Source organism: Topomyia yanbarensis, chromosome 1 (assembly GCF_030247195.1).
Source record: "Topomyia yanbarensis strain Yona2022 chromosome 1, ASM3024719v1, whole genome shotgun sequence".
Taxonomy (NCBI): domain Eukaryota; kingdom Metazoa; phylum Arthropoda; class Insecta; order Diptera; family Culicidae; genus Topomyia; species Topomyia yanbarensis.
Genome location: NC_080670.1, coordinates 175141808 through 175167990, shown reverse-complemented (window position 1 = coordinate 175167990; position 26183 = coordinate 175141808). Strand labels below are relative to the sequence as shown.

The following is a 26183-nucleotide window of genomic DNA, read 5'->3' as shown; positions in this document are numbered from 1 at the left end:
TGAGATAGGGCTGGTATTATAAATAGGATGCACGGAACCTACTTGCAAGAATTCAAATGAAGCAGGTCAGAGTAAACGTAGGCACTCCGAGTAAATTCGCTCGGTTTTCACTTACACTTACATCCCTTTGATTTGCTGGAATAAGGTTTCTCGCATATCGCATTCTAATGTCAGTTTTAGTTTGGGTTCAATCAGTAACAGCTCCACTTTAGATTCATGCCATCACTACTGCCTAATTCAACGTATACTTGCTGTTTACTGGGATGCATCGCAGGGTTAAATTATTTTACCTTCCTGTCATGTAAAAAAATCTGTACCAATCTGTACTTTTTTGCAAAAATCTGTAATATGTACCGTACAGAATCTGTACCAAAAATGCTTCAAAAATCTGTACCTTTCTAGATAAATCTGTACTTGTGGCATCACTGCTCGTATGGGATAAGAGCAACAACTGATTTAAACGGACATGCGTTGCTTCTATTTATGACTTTTCGCGTGTGATTGAGCCACTAACCTACCCTCTAATGACGGCTGTGTCTGAGAAATCTGCCTCACGAATGGTAATTTTCCCGTTTTTCGTGAACTTTTTAATTTTACCAATTTTTAAAAGTCTACTTTTATTGGGGAGATACTAAATTATTACCAATATTTAAGTTAGGTGTTTCTGAATCGGTTGGTGTATGAATGATTAAAATCCATCTAGTAATATCGGAGTTATAAGCGTGCAAACCTTACATAGTTTCGTTACATGGGAGATAGTTTAGATTTTAGAATGACACCTAGCCCCAGATAGTGGAGTAAGACATTTTTAATGTCAAAAAAACAAACGGCATAGTCATTACTGATTAGAAGTAAACCGAATAACTTTACCACATTAACTGAATGTTTAAAAAGATATTTACATACAAAAATGAAGGCTTTCTTTTAATATTGATGATGAATAAGAATTGATTAACATTAGCAGACAGGTTTTATTGCACAAGTGTCACGAATAATGAATCAAATTTGTAACAATTTTACGTACCAGAAAGCAACCTTTGCTGCTACCTCTAGTACAGCTGCTGGAAACTTGCTATTGTGGATTCAATGTGCAGCGAGCGAACGTTCAGCCAGTGCTTTTTCAGCAGCGAAATTGATGGACAGATGTACATTGAGATCCAGCTCGACCGAAGTCATTTTGACGTGTCCAACAGCAACCGACAGGTACAAGACCTTTTTCATCTGGAATTTGATGGTTGCCTTGACTTCGTCGATCCTCTACGTCATCGATTCGCTGTGCGCCAACAGACTGGGGAACTTGCCAGCCTTGTTAACACCCGGGCAGAGCAGACAGGGAATCTGCTAGACCAGTGATTTGGATGATAGGAAGGCATCATACTTCTTAGCTTGCTTCTTTACCAGCATTATGTTCTTCTTAATCTTCTTAAGAGCCTTGGTATCATGTATAAAACATTGCTTTTACTTCATAGCAGTGCTGCTGATCACCAAAAACATAAACCTACATTTTCAGACGCATAATGTACTTTAACCTGGAAAGAGAGAAACAAAATCCTCCATTAGTCATTTGGACAGTAAAAATAGAACTGATCTCATCGGCGAAAATCTGTCCAACACCAACTCACAAGGCGACTTCCTGATATCAGTACCCATAAGCAATCCGAGTGAATGACAAGCGTATCACTTCCAGTGTCCGATATTAGATATGAACCTACTTGACTACCGGTGAAAAGTGTGTTCGTTTTGGGGATCCTAGCTCTTCAGACCAATCTCGAGTTGCACCGTTTGCAGGAAGCGAAGATGGTTCACTCTTCAACACCTCATTGACGCACTCATACAGAATGTTCTTCGATACTTTGGAACTGAAATGAGAAACGAAGGAAAAAGTTAATCATAACCTTAAAATACAAATTATGGAATATGACATGTGTAGCCAGTAATCGGACTGAAAATATACATGATTTCGCTGAAACTCATTTTGCCGAAATTGATATGCAGGTTAAAAAATTAATGTTATAAACAAAAATCATGCCAATAAACAGAGCACTGAAATTTAAAAAAATACTCACGTCAATATGCTACAGCTATCCGCACTCAGTCGTCACTGCACGAGAAAAGAGAACAAATCTTGTTGCTCTGTGTAGGTGTTTACCGTCTACGTCTATACAGTTTGAGCACTGATGTTTTTGACAGTGTTGAATGAATTATTGTATCGCGGTTGCCAGATCGATTGATGCAATAGCATGCAGTATGAAGCTGAAAAGTCTGCAAACTTCTGCAAGATACTTGAGGGAGGAAAGGAGTGCGATGATTTTTTAAATAATCCGAAATTTTAAAGACTTCATGAAATTTAATGATAAAGGCCTTGTATTACGAAATATCTGAAGTCTGCACAAAATCTGCAGATTTTCTGATAAATTTGGAGATCTCGCATCTTATTTTCATTCCCCACCTGAAATTCATCCAAATGGTGAAAAAATATGGGGAAATGAGACAAGATAGATCATCAGCATATGGGGTGAAATGGGCAGTTCGCAGATTTTTTGATTTTATCAATAGTTAGAGGCTCTTAAACATCGCGGAAATATGAAATTTCGACTCAGGGATAAAGAAGGAAGCATTTCAGCAAATAAATTTTTTTGACAAGAAACCTCTATTAGTAGTTGAGTAGATATGTCCATACAAAGTTTGATAAAAAATTACATAATTTAATGCAAATTTAAAGGGTTTTTTAATTCCAAACTTTTAAAATTACCTCAAGGGAACGAAACAAGTATAAAAATATTTTTGAAAAATTTATTGAGAAACGAATAGAAGACGCCATAGCCAAAAATAGAATTTTGCGCTTGGTCAAGTCTCCATAAAAAAGACCTAAAATCAAAGACAATACCATGTCACGGTATCCACTAGATCGGAGCTTACCGCTATTAATGTAATCATGAAACGATTTCATAGCCGTTTCATACGAGGATCGGATAATGGTTAATTTAGCCTACACGTAGGCAACATGTGGAATAGTGCACGATTCACAAACTTGATTTTCGCCAGTGTAATATGGGAGAAACGAACATACTGCGATTGTGAAAAAAATAAAATCTATGTGGATTGGTATCCCAATGAAGAGCTAATTTGTTTTTAATATCAAAATGGTTGCAGTAGTATCTTTTACAGTTAAAAATCTATTAGTTTATTAGTAGTGGAATGGATGATTCCTAGAATAATTATTTATTATTTTATGTGCACAAAATCGGAAAAAAAATTCAAAACGTATCCTTAACATCAACTGAATAGAAAAAGAATGGAAACCGCACATGGTTTAATGACCCAATTGTAATGAAATTCGACTGATGATAATCAAATACACTCTATGATCTTTTTGAAGAAGGTCCTATCTTTAAAGACTTAGCAGGGTGTATTAACTGAAGGTCGAACTTCACAAACACCAACAGAAAGTTAGAATAAATGGTCCCAAACGGAAGTGTTTTCTTCCTCATCAGATTGACCTTTCTTCAATCATCCAATTTATTCATTCATCATCCAATTTTTAGCATCTTCCTAGAAATAGCCAAATATTTTTGTGCCTCCTTGAATGGATCTTTTTTATGATACAGGTACCAGACAACTGACGCCCAACAGCAAATCCTATCTAACCGAGAGCAATACACAAGTTGGGGCGTGAAAGTCGAGGAACTATGAGAAAACTTTTCCAGCATTCCTATAGAACCATTCCCGTCCGGTTCTATTCCAAAAATCGTATTCAACTATGCACAAGTAGAAATGATTCCAAACGGAAAAGTTTGAGGCCAAATTAGAGACCTTTTATTTGATTTTTCCTTCTTTGTTTTATACAGCATTTTAATTATAATTTATTCATATCTACAAGTGTTGCTTCCCAAAGGTGGGATCTGATTTTATCATTTCTTCAAGCTCCCGTTGTACTCGTTCCAGCTGCTGTTTAAATGTCGAGGATGGTTGTTCAGTGGGCTAAAAAAAAAAGAAGTGAAATGGTCAATTTATTTGCACGTTTTATTTATGTGGATTGATCTGTTTGGAGCTAGTTTGTGAAACCAAAGTCAAGTGAGAATCAATTACTGATAAATTTATGAAATATGTTTCGTGTCAGAGTTAAAAATAGTCGAATCTCTTTGTTGACTGCTGAAAATGAACCAGATGCGGCTCGTAGTGAATAAAAAAAAAATTCATTCAAAAATCCATGTTATTCATTCAGTTGAATATTCATTTCACTAATTATTTAGGTAAATGTTTTCAAATTTAGGTAAAGCATATAAAATAATGCAATAATCGGAGATGAATGAAAACCTGCATTGAATGAATGGGCACTTTGCTCGTTTGACATTTTCAGTTGAGTCAGATTTTAATTGGACCTCTTTTTAGTGGGACCTCTGATATTGGACCATTGTCCAACTAAAAAGCATGACAATAATTCGAGATGTGAACAGATGCATTTAGACTACTAGCATCGCATTTGGAAATATGTTGACACTTGTCAGTCGGTAAGAGGTAGCAAATCAAAATCTATAGTCTATAGAGAGTTTGGTCCAACCAGCGAATCACACCCGTACAAGGTATACGCAGATTCCGCGACAGATTTGACTTATTTTGAGTAATGGGCCTTTCAATTAAAAAAAACACTCACCGTCTGTTTATCGGAAGCCACTTTCCGCCCCTTCCGAGCACAAGGTTTGATGCTGTCCTGCCCGTTTTGTGGCAGTTGGATTACGTTCGAATCGAACTGGAGTCCCAACTTTTCTCGCAAAAGCAAAAGGGCGTTTCGTAGATTCAACAGCAATTTTCCTCGGAACACACTCTGTCCGGGTTCGAATCGATCTGCTACCTCTAGTAAATCCGTACATAGATCAACCTGCCGGCGTAGTTGATCCTCGGATAGGTCTGTGAAAGGTGTAGAAGAAATGTTGTTCAATATCTTAAATATTTGTTTAAATATATCGGTTAAGGCTGTTACAGTGTACGTCAGAAATATCATTGCGACAAAAGAAGGACTACGATTTGACATTTGGAAGAAAGAACTGAATGTCGCCAAGCTTCCCAAAGTTAGACCGTCTCTCAATTGTTGGGGATTAGTGTTATAGTTATATGCAAGATGAGGGGTTACCACTTTCTCCGAGTTTCCTGTAATGTAACAGATTTATTTTAAATTTTTTGATCACAGATTCTATTTTATAGAGGATAGTTTTTGACATTAAAAATGTCTTACTCCACTATCTGGGGCTAGGTGTCATTCTAAAATCTAAACTATCTCCCATGTAACGAAACTATGTAAGGTTTGCACGCTTATAACTCCGATATTACTAGATGGATTTTAATCATTCATACACCAACCGATTCAGAAACACCTAACTTAAATATTGGTAATAATTTAATATCTCCCCAACAAAAGTAGACTTTTGGAAATTGGTAAAATTAAAAAGTTCACAAAAAACGGGAAAAATACCATTCGTGAGGCAGATTTCTCAGACACAGCCGTCAAAAGAGGGCAGCTTAGTTGCTCAATGAAACACGAAAAGTCATAAATAGAAGCAACGCATGTCCGTTTAAATCAGTTGTTGCTCTTATCCCACACGAGCAACGTCGTCTCCGGGCGATGCAATAAGCGCTATCGATTTTCGGTAACGTTGGCATTAGCACACACTCGCACCTAAGTGACTAAACCATATACGGTTACACGGCTTACATATACTAGGCTAGCTCGTTAGAGTGTAAACATTTGACGAGAGCGCGTCATAGAAATCGTCGGCGAAAACAATTACATGAAATTCATATATTGTTTGCTCCTAACGAATGATCGGCACCTGGTAAATCACAAGGAAGCTATGCGGATGTCCAAAATCTTTGCTATGATCAGAAAATTACGGTGGGATATGTTTTCTATGGAATGCATCCAAATTCCCGATTTACGCTAATAATCACAGAGATGCACTGATTATCAACTGTGTCTAGTGTAATTGTGGCGTAATTTACGTCAAAAATCCATTGCACACTATTTTTTCCACCGTAAGAGCTCAAATATTGTCAATTAACAACTTTCGAAAAATCCGTTTGTTTATCTCAACGATTTCTCTGACGTCACCGAAAACTGTCGATTCGCGGAATAGCAAGCCTCCTTTCTGTGAGCCGTGATACGGTTAGTTTATAAATAGAGGTGACGCGTACCCGTTTGAATCAGTTTTTGTTCTTATGTCGAACGGGTAAGATCATGGCTGCAGCGTCTGGGCACTACAATAAGCGGTAGACGCTATGCATTTTCGGCAGCGGTGGCCGTGTGCGGATTTTTCGGGTACCAGCACGGTGTCACAGAATGATTTGCAAAGTGGGTGGGTGGGGTGGTTTGGATTTAATTCAATACGGTGTGTGCTGCTTAAGAGTGTTGCGTTTGAAAAAATATATTTATTTTTATGCATGCGTGTGCGTTGTAACTTGTTAATCCATGTTTACGGCGCTTTGTAGCTGCGTAGGGTAAAGAGCCAATTGGTTTTCATGTTTCATATTTCGGTTATATGTTTTTTATCAGTAAGGCATCTGACAACGTGCTTCTGTAGTTATTGCACTGTTCAGCAGCGTAGTATTTTACATGGGAGAGTACACTCAGGTTTTTTACGCGGATTTTGAAATTTACGCGGTTTTCATTAACGCGTTTTTTTTAAATTTACGCGGTTTTCATTTACACGGCCTGTATCCCCTGCGTGAAAAATCTGAGTGTAATTGCATCGGAAACAATCACATTCCCAGCAGAACTTTTTGTTTTCTAATTTCAAACACTTTTGTTTCGTACTGCACACAACGGAAAATTTTAAAACAGAACTTACCGTCCCAGCAGCAGTTGAAGCGGGTGTTCTTTTTCGATTCAAATTCAAGCCATGTCTTAAGCGTTACTGGACTTAAAATTGTTTTCCCAGTTTAACCAGTCAGAATATCTGTCCTACCCTATGTATTTAAAACACAGTTCTAATTGCGTTTTAAGGTATACAACAAATACGGTTGGGTATACTAATTTAAATTTTAAAATAAATCTGTTTTAAATTATGAAACAAACCGCTGTACTGAAGATATAATTATGTCAGTCCTATTACCACATAAAACACCTATATAACATAAAACGCTGCAGAATTGGTTTAATAATACAATGTTTACACTACAGAGTTATAACACGTTTTAATAATTAGCAACAAGAAAAATGTCACCAAGATAGCATAAAAACCCGTTTTAACTGGTAGTGCGAACGTTGCATAACAATGTAATTTATCAAATAATTTCATTTTTCCACCACTAATCGATCAAGAAATACTTAAACTTAAGATTGTTTACTTAAGTTCATTAGTACATTATTGAAAATTTAAATGGAAAATGAAATTTCATATTTTATTGAGAATCTGTATATTTCCGTTGGCGGGCGTGGGTTTCCTCATCACAGCTCTCAATATGGAACTTTTCTTTTGAATATATTTTCTGGACAGACCAGCCTATTTTTACTAGATGGATCAGCCAAATAATGCCAATCACCTAGTGAGATACTTGATTAATTAATAGATTACCGTTAAAAGACCTTCAATAAATTATGTTTTAATGGGGAGGGTATATAGCAAATTGTAACATATGAAAACAGGCGAGTGAACAAGAACGTATGTCGATATGTGTGATAGATAAAAAAGCTATATTTTTAATGTCACCGTGGTCGTGTCCTGTACACAACCCTTTAATTTTTTTGTATTTTGATAAAATTTCGCAGATTTTCACCATTTTTTTGCGAATCTTCTGATTTTTCACAGATTTTTTGGAACTTTCACACACAGTTATTCACAGATTTTTCTTCTGTTTTAGGCATCACATATTTAGAAAAGATTTTTTTTTTGCCGAAACGCAGATATCAATATAGCATCCCTAGATGTCATCAAGTAAAGACCTTTTTTTGGTTCAGTGTATTCTTGGGGATATAAGTTAATGTTTTGATCGCCACGGATATTTTTTTGTTTTTGTCTTTTGTGAAGTTCTAGTCGTTGTTTTCTGTATCCATCGGCTTAAAGTTTTACTGTTAGTGTTGTTTTAGTGAAGTTTTAAAGTTTTTACTGTCTGTTGTCATATTGTGAAAAAAGCGAAGAAAGCAATTGGTCAAACTTGTGCTACCTAACCACCAAATATTCCTCAACTGCAGCGTCATCTAAATCTGATTGTCAGATTTGCGTGCCGGGTTATTGGAAAGGAGTTTCCGGATTGATGAGGGAACTTGATGCTGCGAGCGGAAACAGTTTTTCAGGTTGTGCTCCACAGTTGTCCTGGTGTTACATGTCGAGCAGAATGGCGGCTCGGCATTGGAGACCGTGAGGGCGTGGGTTACTTTTGTGTGCCCCATGCGTAATCAAGAGAGAGCTCTCTGCTCTGACCTATTGCAGCGGTCTGTCACTTTATCTTTCGAAGGTGTCCCGATTACCCCCCCCCCCCATTGAAAAAAGAAGTCACCGGGGGCCTTTGCTATGAAAGTCTTGCTTGTTAATATCGGCCGATGGTACCAACTTGGCCAACAGCTTGCAGGACAGTCTTCCGCGCGCTGCTAGCTGGCCAGCGTTTTCATTGCCACTGATCCCACAGTGGCCAGGTATCCAACATATGGTGGCCAGGTTACGGTTCACAGGTGACCTCGATGGCCTAAATGTACGGGTTCCGGGATGCTACTGATTCCGATGCCAAGATGACCGATAGTAAATCTGAGATGATGGTCATCGGGATATTCTGTGGTTTCGGGTGATTGCTAAACCGATCGCTGCTGCTTCTACAGAGGACAGAGCCGGTAGAGTGCAAGCTATAGGCAAGGCTATCTTCGATTCTACTAATTCCTATCCATATCCCGTCGTTTAGTTTGGTGCAGTCTTTGACGATCAAGATGTGGTAGGAGTATTTCTCATGGCTCAGTCTGCGGTAGCTGGGCCGGGCAAATCCAAGCAGAATGCTAGCTCTTAGAAAGCTTTTAGACTGGTCTCCGTATTGGGACCCCGCTCAGTCCATGTGCAGTTACGAACTCTAAGACAGGGGCAAAAGAACGTATGTCTAAACCGACGAAAGATATCTTTTGCTGTTTGCAGGGTTACGCATTCGTCTCCTGTTGTTTTCTCCAGATATCTCTAGGTACGTTCAAGGATTGTGGTCCCGACTGCTCACCTGAACGGTCGGAGGCCAGCTTCCACGCAAGCAGTCTCGGTAGGGATGCGGGATAGCAGATTTGATGCAAGGCGTATGGTATCCAGGTACATCGGGAAGCGGATATCAATGAGCCCGTTACGGTTATGGCTGGGTATCCGTAAAATATTCTGCCGTGGATCAAGGCTTGCCCAATATGCAGGGCAGTACACTTGGGGTGTTGAGTGCTAATCGCACGGATTAGCCTCTTCCTGCTCTCGCGATCCCACTTGACCTTCCTAAAGTGTGGGAGCAATGTGACACGGCGATCTATAGTAAAGCCAAGGATGTTGGGTTCTCGTTGGAACGGAATTGGCATACCCGCGAGCTTAACCGATCTGCCGGTAGCCAGGTGGTGGGTGTTGCAGCAGTGTGCTATCGCACACTTTGATGCCGCTATATTGAAACCGACAGATTCGGCCCACGGATCAACTGCACCAACGGCGGCATGCAGTTTTTTTGTAATCGTCGAATCGTTTCGTGGCGACAAGGACAATGTCGTCTGCATTTATGAATATGTAAAGTATTTTTGGTAGAGTTGCGGAGAGAGATGCATTACTACCAGTACGGAACCCTGAGGGACGCCGTTGGTTTTAGTGAAGGATTCCGAGTGACTGCCCCCGATGCACATCCGGAACGAGCGGTCGAAAAGATAGTCAAGAATCTTCCCAAGCTGCCGGTCACTTCCCAACTATGTATCTGAGGGAGTTCTTCCTTCGCCTGTGCCTGATGCACGATTTCACCAAAGGCTCCGAGATGAAGGCCGATTCCCACCCCTCTGCGAAAGGCGAATTGTCTTTGATCGAGCAAGTCATTTTTCTCCAGGTGAGTTATCAGGCGCCTATTCGCTAAACGCTCCATGGTTCTTCCGATACAGGGGAGCAGCTTATTGGTCGTAAGTCTGTTGGGGAGCGGGTATCTTCATACCCTTTCAGTGTAGGTACCACTAATGGAGTTTTCCAGAAGGTGGGGAGGGGTTGCCCAATCCAGTTTCGGTTTAGACTCTCCAGTAGGGCCTCCTTATCCACCGTGGGGCATGCTGAAGGAGGTGATAGCTTATGTTGTGACCAGCGGATTTTCTACTCGCAGCGGAGGGAGCATAAATCAGTGCATCTCCGGTGAAGAGTGTTGAAATTTTGTCCGGAATCGTGGGAGAAATGTGATGTGGTTCTCCTTAATTTTCCTTTTTTGTTTTAGGAACGAGGGAAGGGGTAGGGCTGCGTTATCTGAGAGTGACGAGAAATGTTTCTCTAATTTGGAGATTTCCAGCGGCTTGATTACCCCATTTGTGAAGAGATAGGCAACTAAGCCTCAGAAGTGTCCACAGCTCCGTGGAATCAGAAGAGATACCCTCCAGGAAATTTGTCCAACTCGCGGTTTTAACCACTTCAATGGCTTTTCTGACCAGGTTCCTCAATTGGCGGAAAGAGTTTGGCCTTTCCTCTTATAGGGGGTAGTGCACAGGGGTGCTTCTGAGGACTCATAAGGCACTACGACGGGCTTGTACGGCTTGGCTGACCTCTTGGTTGCACCAATGAATGGCTTAGTGTGGAGAAGTTTCGCTGTTTTGAGGAATGCTGGGTGAAAACTTCTCCGAGCTCGTCAGGATCATATTAACGCCCATATATGAGTGAGTCCGAGACATTATTCTGATAGGAGGTTTAGTCAGCTCGATCATAAATCCAGCGGCGACGATGGGCGGTGCAAGGCGGTGAGCGATCGTAAATCTAGATAGGAAAATTGTTACTATTTCCATGGTCAGGGAGGACGCCTCCCCACAGGCTCCGGCTAAGGAGCTGGAGCAGATTAGTATGTCCAGTGAGGATGTGGATTGGCCTCGGCTGCAGGTTATGCTTCCATCGTTGAGTTTTACGGCATTGCTCTTCGCTAAGAGTTTAACTATCTCGTTCCCCCGTTTGCTACTCTTCTTCTTTGAGCCCTATGATAAGTGGTGGGCGTTGAAGTCTTTCATTGCGAGGATAGAATCTTCCAACGATGCGAACTCCACTGGGGATGAAAATGGTGACTACTGTGCATTTTACTGGGTATGATAAGGTTCATGCTCTTGCGTTGAGGAGGTCGGTATAGAACTGGACCGGAGCCGACGGTTTGTCTAATCTGATCCCGGAGACCGATGGGCTGAAAACTGCTCGATTCCCATGTGTACTTGTTATTGAACCATAGCGAGGGATTGTTGCTGTGTCTCATATGTTTTACATGCAAAGCGAGGCTTATGGGCTGAGTGTTAGCAATGATGTTCTGTAGATCGCCAAGATACCGTTTGAGACCGCTCAGGTTCCATTGTATTGCGAGAGTACATCAGTTGTCGTCCTCAAAGAGGCAGTACTATCTACTTCTTCGTCAGAATTGGATTCAGCTAGTTCGATATTTGGAGTCAATAGTTTTACCTCCGGATTCCGCTCAGGGGTTTCTCCATCAGTCATAATAGACCTTTCTCGTCCGACCTAACCCCCTTTTTTCTTATTTTTATTCAAAAGACTACACATTTTTAAGAATATTGCCGTTGAAATGAGACTATTTGGAGCTATCGTGATTTTTTAATGATTTTTTTAAATTTGAAAAATGCAAGAATGTTGAGCATTTTTTTCACCTATGCAAGAATGGTGGGACTCAAAATGTGTGTTTAGGCAACACTGTTTTGTATATTTTTGCTTGAGTTCCTGGCAACGCGGCAAATGAAGTGGTGAGTCGCGGTACAAAGTTCATTGGTTATGTAAACAAACTAAAGTGAACCTCTCGGTAGAGAACATTGCATGATAATGTTTAACCTCACTTTTTTGACAGTTCAGAGAGATTGTTTACATGGTCTTGGAATTTTTGTTGATTCGATCATAGTATGAGAAACTTGGTTTGGTTCGCTGCCAAATGTTAACACTTTCCAAACAAGGTCGCTCAGCTGTAATTTTTTATTTTATGTCGGCATCATACATTGTTCCGTTAAATTTAACATTTTTACTTTTCATGTACATGACTCATTGTAGAAGTAAGGAATTTCTAGCCAAACATTTGAAAAAGGCCCACTGCCAAATGCAAACAAATCGAATTTTCATGTTCTCTATTAAAGTCCTGGGACAAAACCTGGATATGTTTTTTTCTGTTCATTTGATCTCTTGTTTTGCATAGCCACTCTTTCTTCCTCACATATTTTAAATGGACTGGCTGCATTTGACAGTTCCCCCTGACTGCATTTGACGGTTCCCTTTGGCTGCATTTGACAGCTCCCCCTGGCTGCAATTGACATTAGGTTTTTTCGTATCCACACGTCACGTCCCAGTTAAAAACTATCTATCTGGCCATGTGCATAAACATAACGTAACAATGGATTATGAAGAATTTAGATAATGATTTTATAACAAATTATAAAAGGGCCCGGCTGATATAAAAGTCCTAACTAGCAATACACTTATCATAAAATGATTATAATGGATTATTGTAACTGATTCCAAAAGGATTATAAAGGCAGTGAAATACTTACTGAACGAATTAAGGGGAGTGTCTCATGTAAACAATATGCGCAATCAAACTAAATAAAACAGTATTAAATTTTACATAGAATTATAATGAATTCGACCAAAACTTCTTTTGGATTAAAGGCTAAAAGGTCAGCTACGGCTGGTGGTGTTGCTGCAATCGGTTTGCCTTCGGCCACGTTGGACACATTCGGCTAACGGGAATATTCAGCGATTTCGATTCGAAGGAAGCAGCGCCAGTAGCAGACTGCTTCGGTTCAGCAATACGCTCCGCAGGCACGTAGCCAGAGGGGGGGCTAGGGGGCTAAAGCCCCCCCCGAAACTTTTCAAAAATAAATTTAAGAAGCAACATGTTTTTCGGTAACTCGTAAAAAAATTGTATCTTGTTTGGTTTCAACAAATTAATGGGAGAATGGTGAGGAAGATTGCTATTTCGAGCCACCGAAGACATCGGTCACGATATCTACTCAGTATGCCGAGTCTGATAACACACTTCCTTTCATATTGTGTGACTCGTCGGAAGAACAAAAGAAACTGTTACTTTAATTCTTGCTGGGGTGATCCGTCGGATGATTGAATCGTAGAAGCAAGAAGTGGTGCTCCAGCCAAACGTGGAGGCTATTGACTTCTGGAATTTTTGCATAACCGAATTTCATGATGGGAAATATTTGCTGAAGGTGAAAATAGAGGTTATGCTTACGAACATCGCCTTTAACGAGTTCTACCTTGTCAGGCATTCAGTACTTATGTTACTCAACAAATTAGCCTAGGCGAAACCAGTCATTTTGCAACTTGTAACACGTGGTTGATTCTCATATATATGGATGATGAGAAAATCAATGTTCGGCTACAAGATCTGATACCTCTTACTTGAACCGCGGGCGAACGACCAGGAGGTTAAAGCCCCAATAAACAAACTTAACTTCTTTGAACCGTGGCCATTAAAAGATTCCTGTCACATTTGGAAAAAATGTAATTTATTATAAAGGACACATCTAGGAATTAGACGGGTAGGGTCAGCTAGGATTTCGTCCTAGCTGACCCTGCACGCACAAAACGCAATGCGATAATATCATCATACACGTTACATCTTTGCACATCCATAGTCTCCAATACGATTACCTGAAAAACAAACAATTGCCAAATTTGTGGCTGCTGTTCATATAGTATTGACGGCAAAAACTGCGTCTAGTATCTCAAAATTAACAGTCAGCATCATCATTGAGGAAGTCGACACTGGTGGCCCGGGGACAAAACAAAAATGAAATCAGATATTCGCGAACTGCCATGTCCATGGCAGTGACCACGATAATAATACGGAAGTGTACAAGATAGATATGAACGACCACCAAGACGCGGTTGGTTATGAAAAATATTTCTCAATCAGTAAACAGGTCAATCGCACGAGATCTGTTGGACAACCATTAGCGTTTTATCATTTTCATTGTTTACATCGTGGAAATATATTAAAGACTCAAGGCTTCATTTAGCTAATGCATTGAACCGACTCAAGTAAACGAATTGTATAATAAAAAATTAGAAGTTTCATAGAAAACTGAGTACAAAAACTGTCCCAAAATTAACATTTATCGCTAGTAATGGTATCTAACAAAACTCATTTTATGCTAGATATTGGCCTGAATAAAGAAAGTTAGTTAAATCATACGCAAATTGAATTTCTGTAATAGATTAGAGCAATGTGCGCTTAAATATTAAAAATATTAAATAAAAAAGTTGCGTTTTCACATAAGCTTACCAAAAAAAATCACAATTTTTTTGTTATATAACTTATGAAATTTGCAATTACTTGAAACAAATTGAATTTTTTTAAGGCTGGACCAAATTTTTTATTTATTATTTTCTTTAAGTATTAAAATCGTGTTAAAAAGATTGTGTAAAAATTTGGCAGTGGAATTCTTTGCGAGATATTACAATTATAAACATAAAACATGGCAATTTTACACTAAACGCCCAGCGAAAGGCCTGTTATAACTGAAATGTCTCGTAACACTTCGAGTTCCATTCTGAATTTTTCACATAATCTTCTTAATATAGTTATGTAATCAAAATAATTTTGATTTCGGGGGACTTTAGAAAATATTTGCTTTTAACATGAGAATACCCCCAAAAAAGTCTTAAATTTGCAGAATGCGAGTCATTCCACGATTTACAACTATAATTTTAGTTCCCTTCAATTTTTTTGCACTCTTTAGCTGTAAATTATAGACACGATTTTTTTACTTTGGCTGAATTTGACTTTTTTTTTTTTTTTCAAGTTATGAGTTTTTGAACTTTATAAAGTACTAGCTAATACCCATCGCACGTTGATGCGACTTTCAACGAAATAAAAGGAAACCATAATTTGTTCCGAAGCGCCTTCTTGTAGGCAGATAATCCCCACCAATAGCACACAAACACGCTCCATAACAAATTCCTACTATGCATAAATTTTTACGGCAATTGGTTAAGCCGTTTGGGAGTCCATAAATCACATACATACAAATATCGACTTTTAATAATATAGTGATTTTTTAAAGTTTTATAAATTTAATAGAATTGGACATTTTTCATTCCCTCATAACTGAGAAACTATTAGATTTTTGGAAAAAAGCATTAAATAATAAAAGCTGCGTTTTCGGAAGATCTCGGCGGATTTTTTTTTGTAATATTTGTTTTTGTTAAATAATTTATGTATTATGCAAATATTAGTAACAAATTTTTTTTCAGGGTGGAGCCAAAAAAATCTTTTTAGCTTTTTCAAATAATTTATAATTATATCGAGAAGATTGTGTACAAATTTCAGAAAGAAATTCGAAGTATTTTACGAGATATTTCAATTACAATAGGCCTATCACTAGGCGTTTGGTGTAAAATTGCCTTGTTTTAAGTTTATAATTGTAATATCTCGCAAAGTATTTTGATATCCACTCCCAATTTTTTGCACAATTATTTTAACATGATTTTTAATATTTAAAGAAAATAATAAGTAAAAAATTGGTCCAACTTTAAAAAATTCTATTTGTTTCAAACAATTGCAAATTTCATAAGTTATATAACAAAAAGAAATTGCTATTTTTTTCAGTAAGCTCATTGAGTACACAACTTTTTTATTTAATATTTTTTTCCATATAAGTTATAAGTGATTGAAAAATGTTCAATGTTATAAACTTCAAAAGTTCAAAAACTAATAACTTGAAAAAAATCATATTCAGCCAAAATAAAAAAAAAGTGTCAATTACTTTAACTAATGAATGCAAGAAAAAAAATTGGAAGGAATTCAAATTTTGAGTGTAAATCAGACGTGGAATGACCCATATATTTTGATCCTATTGATCACCAAAGATCCTCCTTCCTAACTGGGGTATGCCAAAAAATTATGTTAGCATGATGCATTAGAACTGGTAATAGTTACAGGACGCCAGATCAAGAAAATAGAAGTTGAACCATCTACAATTCGTTTGCTAAATCAGAAGATTTTGTGCAAATTTCGACATTCTCTTCGATCGAACATTTTATGGATATTTTTCTACTCATTTCGATTTAGCGTCATCTACACCTTTTAAACGTGTAGCTTAGAACACCTCGCGTTTTCCAGCACCGTCAAGGATTGTCATATTCGGTTAGCGCATAAATACTGAGAACTCTAGAATATCCATTGTTGCAACGAGAGTAAATTGTAACTTGTAAATAAAAATAAATAATAAAAAATCAAATTAAACATCAATAATTCATTGATGTACTATAGCCTTTCTTGTGACAAAGAACATGGATTGTCTTAGATTTGGCTTTGTTTTCATTAAGAACTTTTCAAAATTTCGTTTAGTTTCTAGTGACAATATGAAGTAATTAGAACTAAAAGCTTTATGCAGGGGCGGGTAAAGCGTAGTTGGTAAATTGATTACCTTTTACGCAGCTCATCACGGTTCGTTCATCAATCCCGCACATGTAGGGTTAGAAATTTTTCTAAAGAAATTTTCTAACCCAAAAAGAGGCGAATAACCATAAGGTTAAAACCTGTATAATCGAAATAAAAAAGCTTTATACAATAATTTTTAAGCCCCTCCCGAAATAAACTCCTGGCTACGGGCCTGACGCTCCGGTATCGGACGAAGCTAACACTCCGGCAGGACGAAGGTTTCAATGAGGGGCTCAGGCATAAGTAGCAGAGTCCTTGCACTTACTGCTTGTCGAGTGAACAATTCCGACGAAACCACTGCAGGCCCGTAGCCAGGAGTTTATTTCGGGAGGGGCTTAAAAAATTATTGTATAAAGCTTTTTTATTTCGATTATACAGGTTTTAACCTTATGGTTATTCGCCTCTTTTTGGGTTAGAAAATTTCTTTAGAAAAATTTCTAACCCTACATGTGCGGGATTGATGAACGAACCGTGATGAGCTGCGTAAAAGGTAATCAATTTACCAACTACGCTTTACCCGCCCCTGCATAAAGCTTTTAGTTCTAATTACTTCATATTGTCACTAGAAACTAAACGAAATTTTGAAAAGTTCTTAATGAAAACAAAGCCAAATCTAAGACAATCCATGTTCTTTGTCACAAGAAAGGCTATAGTACATCAACGAATTATTGATGTTTAATTTGATTTTTATTATTTATTTTTATTTACAAGTTACAATTTACTCTCGTTGCAACAATGGATATTCTAGAGTTCTCAGTATTTATGCGCTAACCGAATATGACAATCCTTGACGGTGCTGGAAAACGCAAGGTGTTCTAAGCTACACGTTTAAAAGGTGTAGATGACGCTAAATCGAAATGAGTAGAAAAATATCCATAAAATGTTCGATCGAAGAGAATGTCGAAATTTGCACAAAATCTTCTGATTTAGCAAACGAATTGTAGATGGTTCAACTTCTATTTTCTTGATCTGGCGTCCTGTAACTATTACCAGTTCTAATGCATCATGCTAACATAATTTTTTGGCATACCCCAGTTAGGAAGGAGGATCTTTGGTGATCAATAGGATCAAAATATATGGGTCATTCCACGTCTGATTTACAATCAAAATTTGAATTCCTTCCAATTTTTTTTCTTGCATTCATTAGTTAAAGTAATTGACACGTATTTTTTATTTTGGCTGAATATGATTTTTGTTCAAGTTATTAGTTTTTGAACTTTTGAAGTTTATAACATTGAACATTTTTCAATCACTTATAACTCGGAAACGATTCGATATATGGAAAAAAATATTAAATAAAAAAGTTGTGAGCTTACTGAAAAAATAGCAATTTCTTTTTGTTATATAACTTATGAAATTTGCAATTGTTTGAAACAAATTGAATTTTTTAAAGTTGGACCAATTTTTTACTTATTATTTTCTTTAAATATTAAAAATCATGTTAAAATAATTGTGCAAAAATTTGGGAGTGGATATCAAAATACTTTGCGAGATATTACAATTATAAACTTAAAACAAGGCAATTTTACACCAAACGCCTAGTGATAGGCCTATTGTAATTGAAATATCTCGTAAAATACTTCGAATTTCTTTCTGAAATTTGTACACAATCTTCTCGATATAATTATAAATTATTTGAAAAAGCTAAAAAGATTTTTTTGGCTCCACCCTGAAAAAAAAATTGTTACTAATATTTGCATAATACATAAATTATTTAACAAAAACAAATATTACAAAAAAAAATCCGCCGAGATCTTCCGAAAACGCAGCTTTTATTATTTAATGCTTTTTTCCAGAAATCTAATAGTTTCTCAGTTATGAGGGAATGAAAAATGTCCAATTCTATTAAATTTATAAAACTTTAAAAAATCACTATATTATTAAAAGTCGATATTTGTATGTATGTGATTTATGGACTCCCAAACGGCTTAACCAATTGCCGAAAAAATTTATGCATAGTAGGAATTTGTTATGGAGCGTGTTTGTGTGCTATTGGTGGGGATTATCTGCCTACAAGGAGGCGCTTCGGAACAAATTATGGTTTCCTCCTATTTCGTTGAAAGTCGCATCAACGTGCGATGGGTATTAGCTAGTACTTTATAAAGTTCAAAAACTCATAACTTGAAAAAAAAGTCAAATTTAGCCAAAGTAAAAAAATCGTGTCTATAATTTTCAGCTAAAGAGTGCAAAAAAATTGAAGGGAACTAAAATTATAGTTGTAAATCGTGGAATGACTCGCATTCTGCAAATTTAAGAGTTTTTTGGGGGTATTCTCATGTTAAAAGCAAATATTTTCTAAAGTCCCCCGAAATCAAATTTATTTTGATTACATAACTATATTAAGAAGATTATGTGAAAAATTCAGAATGGAACTCGAAGTGTTACGAGACATTTCAGTTATAACAGGCCTTTCGCTGGGCGTTTAGTGTAAAATTGCCATGTTTTATGTTTATAATTGTAATATCTCGCAAAGAATTCCACTGCCAAATTTTTACACAATCTTTTTAACACGATTTTAATACTTAAAGAAAATAATAAATAAAAAATTTGGTCCAGCCTTAAAAAAATTCAATTTGTTTCAAGTAATTGCAAATTTCATAAGTTATATAACAAAAAAATTGTGATTTTTTTTGGTAAGCTTATTTGAAAACGCAACTTTTTTATTTAATATTTTTTCCATATATCGAGTCGTTTCCGAGTTATCAGTGATTGAAAAATGTTCAATTTTATAGACTTCAAAAGTTCAAAAGCGAATAACTTGAAAAAAATATAATATTTAGCCAAACCAAAAAATACGTGTCAATTATTTTTAGCTAAAGAATGTAAGAAAACAGTTTGGAAGATGCTTGACGTTTATATTAAGCGCACATTGCTCTAATCTATTACAGAAATTCAATTTGCGTATGATTTAACTAACTTTCTTTATTCAGGCCAATATCTAGCATAAAATGAGTTTTGTTAGATACCATTACTAGCGATAAATGTTAATTTTGGGACAGTTTTTGTACTCAGTTTTCTATGAAACTTCTAATTTTTTATTATACAATTCGTTTACTTGAGTCGGTTCAATGCATTAGCTAAATGAAGCCTTGAGTCTTTAATATATTTCCACGATGTAAACAATGAAAATGATAAAACGGTAATGGTTGTCCAACAGATCTCGTGCGATTGACCTGTTTACTGATTGAGAAATATTTTTCATAACCAACCGCGTCTTGGTGGTCGTTCATATCTATCTTGTACACTTCCGTATTATTATCGTGGTAACTGCCATGGACATGGCAGTTCGCGAATATCTGATTTCATTTTTGTTTTGTCCCCTTACGGGCCACCAGTGTCGACTTCCTCAATGATGATGCTGACTGTTAATTTTGAGATACTAGACGCAGTTTTTGCCGTCAATATTATATGAACAGCAGCCACAAATTTGGCAATTGTTTGTTTTTCAGGTAATCGTATTGGAGACTATGGATGTGCAAAGATGTAACGTGTATGATGATATTATCGCATTGCGTTTTGTGCGTGCAGGGTCAGCTAGGACGAAATCCTAGCTGACCCTACCCGTCTAATTCCTAGATGTGTCCTTTATAATAAATTACATTTTTTCCAAATGTGACAGGAATCTTTTGATGGCCACGGTTCAAAGAAGTTAAGTTTGTTTATTGGGGCTTTAACCTCCTGGTCGTTCGCCCGCGGTTCAAGTAAGAGGTATCAGATCTTGTAGACGAACATTGATTTTCTCATCATCCATATATATGAGAATCAACCTCGTATTACAAGTTGCAAAATGACTGGTTTCGCCTAGGCTAATTTGTTGAGTAACATAAGTACTGAATGCCTGACAAGGTAGAACTCGTTAAAGGCGATGTTCGTAAGCATAACCTCTATTTTCACCTTCAGCAAATATTCCCCATCATGAAATTCGGTTATGCAAAAATTCCAGAAGTCAATAGCCTCCACGTTTGGCTGGAGCACCACTTCTTGCTTCTACGATTCAATCATCCGACGGATCACCCCAGCAAGAATTAAAGTAACAGTTTCTTTTGTTCTTCCGACGAGTCACACAATATGAAAGGAAGTGTGTTATCAGACTCGGCATACTGAGTAGATATCGTGACCGATGTCTTCGGTGGTTCGAAATAGCAATCTTCCTCACCATTCTCCCATTAATTTGTTGAAACCAAACAAGATACAATTTTTTTACGAGTTACCGAAAAACATGTTGCTTCTTAAATTTATTTTTGAAAAGTTTCGGGGGGGGGGGCTTTAGCCCCCTAGCCCCCCCTCTGGCTACGTGCCTGAACCACTGCCACTCTCGCCAAGCTTGATCACCGTCATAAGTGCGACGCCAGCGGTATAGTGCCAGGAATAGTCGAGAAGAGTGCCAGGACTAGGTCTGTTCCAGTACCAGGAGAAACTGGAACCGGAGAAAATCGTTCCTGTACTCTCTTCTTCTCTTTTTTCTTCTTCTGGTAGCAAACCGGAGTAAAAAGGAGCAAATATTTTTGCTCCTCTTTAGTCCGGAGTGACTTCCGTGTACTGGAACAAACCTACTGACTTGCCGAGAGCTACAAGATTAAATAGCAGGGCGTTTTTAAAGTGACCGTAGTATAACGTAGAGGCTTTAGGAAGATGATTTATTCAGCAGAATAAGATAGCAAAATTACCCAAAACATAAGAGCTGGCTGCCGAAGTGAATCCACACACATCATCACCTACAGAGGCAAGCAATATTGGAACGCAGCGAAATTCCTCACAATGAATTGATCTCGTTAGGTGAAATTCCAGGAAGTACAATTTTCATAGCACAATTTAGTCGACCGAAATTGTAGTCCTCAGTCGAGAGAGAGAGAGAGAGAGAGAGAGAGAGAGAGAGAGAGAGAGAGACTGATAGAGTAGCAGCAGCTAGGAATTTTCTTTCGAAAGCTAGCAGCGGTTTCGCGTATCCTGCGCTAAGTAGAGAGCATTAAGACAGATCTCCGAAGCATGTCAAGTGCTATCAGATGAGAAAAAACCTCGCATCTATGACCAGTACGACAAGGACGGTCTTCTGACCAACGGTTCCGTTCGGTAATACCATAACACACGGCACCGGCGACACATATATTCACGACATACTAATTACTTATCCTTCCGAATAAGTAAATAAATTGACTATGAAATTTATCATTCGCTGCCTAGTTATATGGTGCCAATTTGAACAATACAGCAGATAGCTTTATTGCGGTGCCAAAATGATGGCTACTCGGGATATAATATAAATTTACATATAATTTCTCCTCTCTGATATTCTACCAGAATGTATAATGCTCTGCATTATTATTATCACTCCAATCAAATCCTTCTTACTCCTTATTGTCAGTGCCGAGCGCTATTTTGCATTTGCCGGCTAAATCAACGACAATGCGATAATCGACGAAACTTTTGCTGTAATGGAACTTGAACACGAATAATAAATAATTGTTCCATTCGAAAGCGATAACCTTGTTGTCCTCATGTTTGCAGCTATCATACGCTGGTAGGCATTCTGACCAATGGACACGTTCTTCGATATGGGCATTGAACGATCAAAATCATTTCAACAACTTATCATCGACCGAATTCGTTACCTATAAAGTTCAGGTAAACTTCACCATCTAAAAATGAATAATCAATCGGATCATCTTGTTAGGAATTAACCCACGAGCAAACAAACAAATGTGTACAAATCCTTATCCATCATCCAGAAAGCAATCGTTTTATAGCCCAATGCTTGATCTTACGATTCAGCATATGCCACCGGGTTTTACATCCAGCGCCGATTGGTCAATGTATGAACCAGGTTACCATTGTTCCAATCCTAATCCCTCTTGAGTTGATATTCTTTCAAAGAGCATCGAAAGTATTCAAGTAATGTAAATTTTAAAAGTCCGTGTAAACAAGTCTTAGGTAAACAAGCACACCGAACTGTCAGAAAAGTGAGGTTATACATTTTCATACAATGCTCTATATTATTGACAGGTATATGAATGAATCATTTCAGCATCAGTGATGCCAGGTCTATTTAAACAATAGCCTGCAGTAAAAATATAAAAGTCTGCCGAATGCTACAAAAATCTTCAATAAATGCGACGTAGAAATGTAGTGTGTATATAATTTAATTGATCAAAAATGTTGAAGGCTGGTGTATAAATTGGCTGGCATAGGTTTTGTTCTGCTAAATATTTGTAATCTGCAAAAGATCTGCAGTGAAAATGCAAAATCTGCAGATTTACTAATATATATGCAGATCTGGCATCCTTTTAGTATTCCCCACAGGAAGTTCATCCAAATGGTGTAAAAATATGGGGAAACAAGGCAAGATAGGTATTCAGAATATGGGGTTAAATGAGCAGCTTGCACTATTTTTGATTTTTTCAATAGTAAGAGGTACCAAATCATCGGGGCAATAGGCAGTAACGAATTGGGGATAAAAAAGGAAGCATCCTATCATATAAAATTTTTTGACGAGAAAGGTCTATTGATTCCATGTCAGGAAGCTCCATGACCTTGCTGAACATCTAACGATTGATAAGAATTGTGACGCTCAAATACATTCCGTAGCTCACCCTGTCGTCTACGATACTCTTCCTGCTCTGTCAGCCGCTTCTCAAGCATCGTACGTTCCTGAACCAGCTTCAATTCGTTCAGTTCCTTCTCCTGTTGCCAAAATCCGCTCAAATTCGATCTGCCATTTCCGGATTGCTTTGGGGATTGTCAACTCTTCCTCTGCCTGGGCCATTTTTTGCTCCAAGCGACTTTAATGCAAGTTGCATACGGGATTCAGCTGTCACAGACTCATTTGAGGATAGCTTTTCGTTATCTACGGCAACCTTTTTGTTTGCTGGGAATCTTCCGTTCCTCTCGCTGCGATATATTAGGCATAGGGCCCTCGGCGGAGGTAGATTGAGATTTGGCATCCGGCAGTAGGAATGAAGCATTCTTTGGATGCATATTAAGATCAGGTTTACATGCCTTCTTCGCCATTTTCTCCTTCTTAGCTGCAATTTTTTCACATTGGAAGGGCTTTCCACTACTCCGGGGGACTCACACACATTCGTAATGGAACCAAGCCTAGCAGTCATTACAACATACCATTTACCTTCCGGCATCCTGGTTGAGGATATAATTGTTGAGTTTGTTAGTTAGGTGTTCTGATAAGTCTTTAAATCAGATTTTTTGTAGCTGCTCGGTTTAACTGAGATTCAAAATATTTTAATTCTAATTATTAGTTTCTTCTCAGGATAGGTTCACCAGCACTTTTGTCGGAGTCCAGTGTTGCCAACAGTTCCCGCTGTCCGCATCGCGCCATCGGGGTTCAACGCACACTGGGACGGTGCGCAGTTGGCACGAACAATTGTAGCCAGGCCAGCAATCATCAGCCGCCCTGGCCCTTTCGTATGGGATGGGTCAAAGGGTCTTCCAACCCGCCACAAATGGCAAGTATACGTCTGCTTCGAACACCTTAAGCGCTGATTCCATTTGCCTTTTCCTCCGACATCTTGTGACCAGATGTAAACTATTTCTCTTTCTGACGACGACGGTCGTATTTTGGGGCGCGAAGCAATTGATTTGGGAGGACTCGCATTCCCCACGTCAGCTGTTCCGGTACTGCTTGTGGGATTGACGAAGGACTTTCCAAGGCGCTCAAGACGGCAACATGACTTAGTTCTCGGCTGAAAATGATCCATCCTCTAACAACATCGAGGTATACTACCAGAATGTTGCTGGCTTAAAGTCACCAACGAACAGCCCTCAACAGCAATAAGCCATCAGGTGCACAGTGGCACGACTTAGAACAAAAGGTGGACTAAAGTCCAAACTTTTCCGTATCGGTTCATATAGGACGATTTTATGTAATTTTGTTACGCTGAATTCGTTTTCGATATTAAAACATTTCAAAAATGAACATTTACTATTCATTAGGGTGTCTCAATTTTTCTTTTTTCTAAATCGTTCTTAAAATTTGTGTATATTAATTTTCGTGTGCTAAATCGTTTTTGATATTAACATTTGTAAAACAAATTTTATTATACATTAGGGTGGCTCAAAAATAAAATTGTTGTTAAGGTTAAAAAAAATTTAAAGGCATTGTTGTGCGCTGAATCCCTATGTTGGTTATAAAAATAGAAATTAACTTTACTACTTATTAGAGTTGCTCAAAAGTAAATATTTTGTCTTTTATAATGATTTCTTTCAATTGTAATTTTGGAATTTATTTTCCATATTCAAACTAATTGATTGACATCTCATTATGACGCTTCAGAAATGACTATATTATTTTTAAGGATCAAATAAGATGTGATCGACTAATTTAGGAACGTTTAATTCACTTTAATTAAATAGTTTAATAATACTTGGTATGAAAACTACATTTTCTTTCATTTTCAAAACAAACATTTTGAGCGTCTTAGTGGAATATTGATTTTATTTATTTATAATTAATTAATATCAACAGACACAGTGTGGTCCTAATGATAATTTCTTAATCTATTTAAAAAGTCAAATTGTAATCTGCTACGTGGAATGTGAAGATCGAACTCGGATGACACTCTGTTGAAGGTCTGTCCAATGATGGCACCGTTTACTCTATAGTTAGTCCGGCGCAGAGGTAATCGGAGGAATAAATTATTGCGAAGGGCGCGAGAACGAACGTTCATGTTTATCGCACTGAGAAGCTCGGGGCAGTCAATTCGATCTTGCAAAATATCCGAAATCGTCATAGCTCGGAATAGATCCCGTCGCACTTGCAATGTATCGAGTCCAATAAGCAAACCCCGGCTTTCATAACTTGGCAGCTGGTGAGGGTTGCTCCAAGGCAATCGACGAAGGGCAAACCGAACAAATCTGCGCTGTACTGCCTCAATTCGATGATGATGAGGGTTCCACACAACTGAACAATATTCCAGAGTTGATCGAACGAGTGAGCAGTAGAGAGATTTCAAGCAGTAAATATCTGAAATGTGCTTAGATATTCTCATTATGAACCCCAAACAGCGTGATGCCTTTGCGACAATATAGCTGATATGCTGTTTAAACGTCAGTTGTTCATCGAGAAAAACTCGGAGATCTTTGACGCAATTCGCTCTGTCAATTGTGGATTCAGCTAGACAGTAATCGAATCGAATTGGCGTTTTTTTTCCTCGAGAACGTAATGACCGTACATTTCTTGGGGTTTAGGGTCATTCGGTTGATCTCGCACCATTCCGCAAAGGTTTCCAGTTGGCGTTGAAGGAAAACTGCATCATCAGTATTCCGGATTCTATGGTATAACTTGAGGTCGTCGGCGAAAGACAACCGTGGTCCTTCTAAACAAAAGTTAACGTCGTTGAAATACAGAAGAAAAATCAATGAACCGAGATGGCTGCCTTGCGGAATATCAGATGAAGCAAAGAACTCTTCGGATACACAATCACCTATCTTGACTGCTAGACGACGATCACTGAGATACGATTGCATCCAACGGAGAATATTAGTACCAAAGCCAAGTCTATCCAATTTGGCCACTGCAATAGCGTGATTTATCTTGTCAAAAGCAGCTGAAAGGTCCGTGT

At 37.9% G+C, this 26183-nt stretch overlaps 1 protein-coding gene and 1 pseudogene across 1 annotated transcript in view; both read right to left on the bottom strand.

The window, feature by feature from the left end:
* Positions 1-991: 991 nt before the first annotated feature.
* Positions 992-1974, bottom strand: LOC131676098 (large ribosomal subunit protein uL1-like; annotated as a pseudogene).
* A 1844-nt stretch (positions 1975-3818) lies between these two features.
* Positions 3819-26183, bottom strand: part of LOC131681924 (SET domain-containing protein SmydA-8-like) — a 42157-nt gene continuing 19792 nt past the window's right edge. Inside the window, exons 6-7 of the mRNA XM_058963029.1 lie at positions 4655-4908; positions 3819-3981 (exon numbers count right to left, since the gene is read on the bottom strand). Coding sequence (XP_058819012.1) covers positions 3874-3981; positions 4655-4908 — 362 coding nt within the window. The 3' untranslated portion in view covers positions 3819-3873. The remainder of the gene's footprint in view (positions 3982-4654; positions 4909-26183) is intronic.